The sequence below is a fragment of the Echinops telfairi genome, unplaced genomic scaffold (genome assembly GCF_000313985.2).
Source record: "Echinops telfairi isolate 266 unplaced genomic scaffold, ASM31398v2 ScPeMD7_7475;HRSCAF=8513, whole genome shotgun sequence".
NCBI classification, from domain to species: Eukaryota; Metazoa; Chordata; class Mammalia; order Afrosoricida; family Tenrecidae; genus Echinops; species Echinops telfairi.
Genome location: NW_022111379.1, coordinates 17,748,473 through 17,752,699, shown reverse-complemented (window position 1 = coordinate 17,752,699; position 4,227 = coordinate 17,748,473). Strand labels below are relative to the sequence as shown.

The 4,227-nt window shown below is 41.6% G+C and overlaps 1 protein-coding gene across 1 annotated transcript; it reads right to left on the bottom strand.

The window, feature by feature from the left end:
- Positions 1 to 763: 763 nt before the first annotated feature.
- LOC101643574 (40S ribosomal protein S14-like) lies at positions 764 to 1,133 on the bottom strand. Its single transcript, XM_045285682.1, has one exon. The coding sequence runs from the start codon at positions 1,124 to 1,126 to the stop codon at positions 764 to 766; it is 363 nt and encodes a 120-aa protein (XP_045141617.1). The 5' UTR covers positions 1,127 to 1,133.
- Positions 1,134 to 4,227: the final 3,094 nt, after the last annotated feature.

Here is a 4,227-nt window from a genome sequence, read left to right as displayed (position 1 = left end):
GGGGAAAATGTCCAAAGGACCCTTAGCTAGTCTAAAAGGGTGGGCAAACCATAATGCTGGACCTTGTATTGACTGATGGTGGACTTCCCACCAAAGGCTGGCTTGCTGATGGATCTTCTGCTATTGGCTGGTCCTCCGTAGCGTCCCTCCTCCAATCAGGTGTGCATATTCTGACACTCTGTCAGCCCAGTATCTCAGACTTCATGCTGTGTGCTCTTGTCTCAGACCCCAAACGTGTGTCTGTGCAGTCATTGTGGGGGTTGTGTGACCATCCTTGTCTTTGCCTGGCCATTTCATTATCTCCAATGTCTTTGGTCTCTTACATAGGTAAGGAAATGCATTCTGTTCTGCCCTCTACCTACCTTCCTTTGTACCAGAGGGATGCATGCGTGTGCATGTGCATGTGCATGTGTGTGCATGTGTAAGCCCAGTTCCACCTCTTTTGTGTTTAAGAGTCCTGTCAGTCTCATCCCAATGATCATCTCTTCTCCCCTGGCCATTTTCTGGCTCGCTAGCACTTAGACAGTAAAGAGTTATGGGAATCTTGGGTCTTCTTTGAGTTTCTATTGCTGTGGTGGCAAATGCCCACAAACTTAAAGCAATACAATTTTATTCTCTCACACAAGTCGAGAATAGATGTATTAGGTTGCAGTTTCTTCTGGAGGTTTCCAGGGAGAATCTGTTTTCTTCCCTTTTCAGCTTCTAATGGCTGCCCGCATACCTGGGCTTGTGGCACATCATTCCCCCACCCCCTACTCCCCTCTCAGACGTCTGCTTCATCCCTGAGCGCAGACTGGGCCCCAGGGCCAGGGGTTTTGGTCCGGTTTCCTCCAGTGGCTTGGAGTTTGATGTGCAGGACCCTGATGACCAGCTGCTTGCACCTCTGGGCCACATCCTGGGCAGCCAACATGGCGGCGTAGGGCGAAGATTCATCTCGATCAGCCTTCACCTTCATCTCTCCCATCACTCGACAGATGGTTTCCTTGTCGGAGAGGTCAGAGACAAGGACAAAAGTGTCATTGAAGGAGACAAAAAGGTGGCCGAAGACGTTCTCTCCTTCAGCCACCTGAGGGCCGAGGCTGATGACCTGCTCTTCCTTCTTTCCCTTCCCCTTGCGAGGTGCCATGTCTGCGCCTTCTCTAGACTCCGCCACCAGCCCAAGGGGGGTTCTGTTGATTCTTTGGATATTTTCATATGTACAACCATATCATCTGTGCACAAAGACGATAGTATTTCTTCCATCCCAGTTGTCTACCTTTCTCCCCCCTTTCTTCTCTTACTGGGCTTTCTAGGACTCTAGTACATGTGGACTAGGAGTGATGAAAGGAGACACCCAGGTCTTCCCACCCCCATCTGAAAGGAAAATGTAATTTCTCGCCATTAAGTATGGTGTTAGCTGTAGGGTTTTTGTAGACTTTTTAAATTTTGTTCAGTTTTCATTTATTCCTTATTTGTTTGTTGAAGGGTTTTCATCATAAATGGGTGTTGAATTTTGTCAAATGCCTTTCCAAGTCTTTTGATATAATCATATGATTTTTTTCTTTAACCTGTTGATGTGATCTGTTATACTGATCTTTAAATGTTGAAATCTTGCACACCTAGGATAAATTCTATTGGTTTGCTACATAACTCATTTTCTTCTGCTTATTAATATGTTATTTTTATGAAATTCCCTGAAAGAGAAGTTTGATTGTTGATTTTGAATTTTTTTCCCTGTAATACTCTAAGCATTCAATGCTATAAATTTTCCTGGAGGCATCGCTCTTGTTGAATCCTACAATATTTTAATAAGTTCTGTTTATATTTAGCTCAAAGTATATATATTTTAATTTCTTGAGACTACTTCTTGAACCTGCGTTTAGAAGTGGATTGTTTAGTTCCTCAGTATTGGAAATTTCTGGCCATCTTTCTGTTGTTAATTTTTTAGGTTATCCAATATTGTCTGAGAGTATTTTTGGATATATATATATATATTTATTTATTTATTTAATTTAAGATATGTTTCATGGCCCAAGATGTGCACTCTCTTCATGAACAATTCATGGGAGTTTGAGAAGAACATGTGTTCTTTGTTGTTAAGAAGAAATAGTCTATAAATGCCCATTAGTTGATTGGTGGTTTTGAACGGGTGTCCAAATCTTTAACTATAATCGTGGATTTGCCTATTTCTTGGTGCGGTTCTATCAGCTTTTGCTTTATGCATATTGGTGCTCTGCTATTACATGTAGATACATTTTGAATTGCCTTCTTGGAGAATGAACTCCTTTATAATCATATAATGCTCCTCTTTATCCTTCATAGCTTTCCCTGCTCTGAAATCTGCTCTGTCTGAAATGAATACAGCTATACTAGCTTTAAAAAATGATATTAACATGGTATCGCTTTTGCCACCCTTATTAGTATATCTGTCTTTATATTTAAAGTGAGTCTCTTTTAGATAACATTTAGCCAGGTCTTGTTTCCGCTCCACGATTAGAGGGGCTTATTAGCGAAGTTAATAGGTCACCACAAGTCAGCATCAGTAAACTGAAAAGATACAGTTAGTTGTGTTGTCTGATATGTGAATTACATGCCAATCAAACTGTTACAATAAAGAAAATAAAGTGAATGTTCAAAAAAGGAAGAAAGGTCATTGGTCCACAGTAACTTCTCTCTGCAATCAGAACCCAGTCTGTCTCATCCTCTCGGCCATGCTGTTCCTCGGCTTCTACGTCGGTGGGCCAGGAGGGCAGCTAACTGCTGCCCTGTCTCACAGCCCCTGAGTCTTGGGGCCAGCTGAGGAGAAGCTGTCCCCTTCTCAATGGTGCTCCGTTAAGTCTCTGTACCACAATCTGGTGCGTCCGGTCTCAGTGGCCTCTGCCACGTCAGACAGAGAGCTTGCATGATCTCTTCCAGTGGTCCTCTAGCTGGGTCTTTGGAGCCACTCTAATGGTCTCTGTCTTCTCCTTGGTGTATGTCTGTGGTTTGCAACGATTATTGGCATAGCTGGACTAGCATCTACTCTATTGTAACAACTATGTGCTTTTAGCCCTTTCCCTCCCAGCGCTCATGTGGTCCTTCTCCAGTTTCAATTGAGCCCTTTTATGGGAGAGAACATGTGATCATTTTTTTTCTCCTGTTAGCATATCAAGCTTGTTTCTTTAGAAATGTGTGTGGTTTCCCTAGAGTTTACAGTACACGTTTACAACTAATTTTAAGTTGACTTTGAAACAACAATATACCACTTCACAGGCAGCTTAAAACAGAGTGCAAGCATACCTCAGAGATATCGTGGGCTCAGTTTCAGACCGCCAAGGGAGCAAATGTAGCAATCAAGTGAGTCCACGAAAGGTTTTGGTTTCCCAGTATACACAAAAGGATGCTTATACTGTCATAGTGTCGTAAATGGGCACTAGCATCATGAAAATGTGTGCGAGACTGTGAGAATTACCAACTGTGACCAAGACATGAAGGGAGCAAACGCTGTCAGGAACAAGGCACGGAGAGACTTGCTTGAGGCCGCGTTGCTATAAACATGCATTTTGAAAACAAGAACAAAAAAAGTAGTCAATCCAAGTGAAAGAAAACAAGGTATACTTCTATTTCCAGTTCCTCCTTAAGTGCATCGCTGTTTTACACTTCGCTATCTATACGTTATAACCATCCAGGTATTCCTGATATTTTTATGCTAAACAAACTGTGATCTGTTAGATCAGTTGAGAAGACAATATTTTGTTTTCATTTTTTCTTATTTCTTCTTCAGTAATATTCCTTTCTTTATGTGAGTCTGAGTTTCTGACATATGTAATTTTCCTTCTCTCTGAAGAACTTTCAATATGTCTTACAAGGCAGTCTACGAGGAGCAAATGTCCTTGGTTTTTGCTTGTCTGACGGAGTCTTTAACTTTGGAAGGAAGAGTTCACTGGACTGGAACTCTAGATCAGTATTGTTTTCTTTTCAATATGTTAAGGACTTCACTTTCTTCCTTTCTGGCATGGTTTCTGAAGAGAGATCCACATGGTTTCTGAAGAGAGGTCCAGTGTATCTTTTATCTCTGTTCCTCTTTAGGGAAGGCTCTTCCTCTCTGCCTTCGTTTCTCTCAAGATTTTCTTTGTCTTTGACATTTTGTAGCTTCTTTATAATATGTCTAGTTATGCTTTTTTTCTGCATTTGTCTTGTCTGGTGTTATTTAAGCTTCCTGAATCTGTGGTTTGGGGTCTGTCACTAATTTTAGAGAGCCCTCAATTA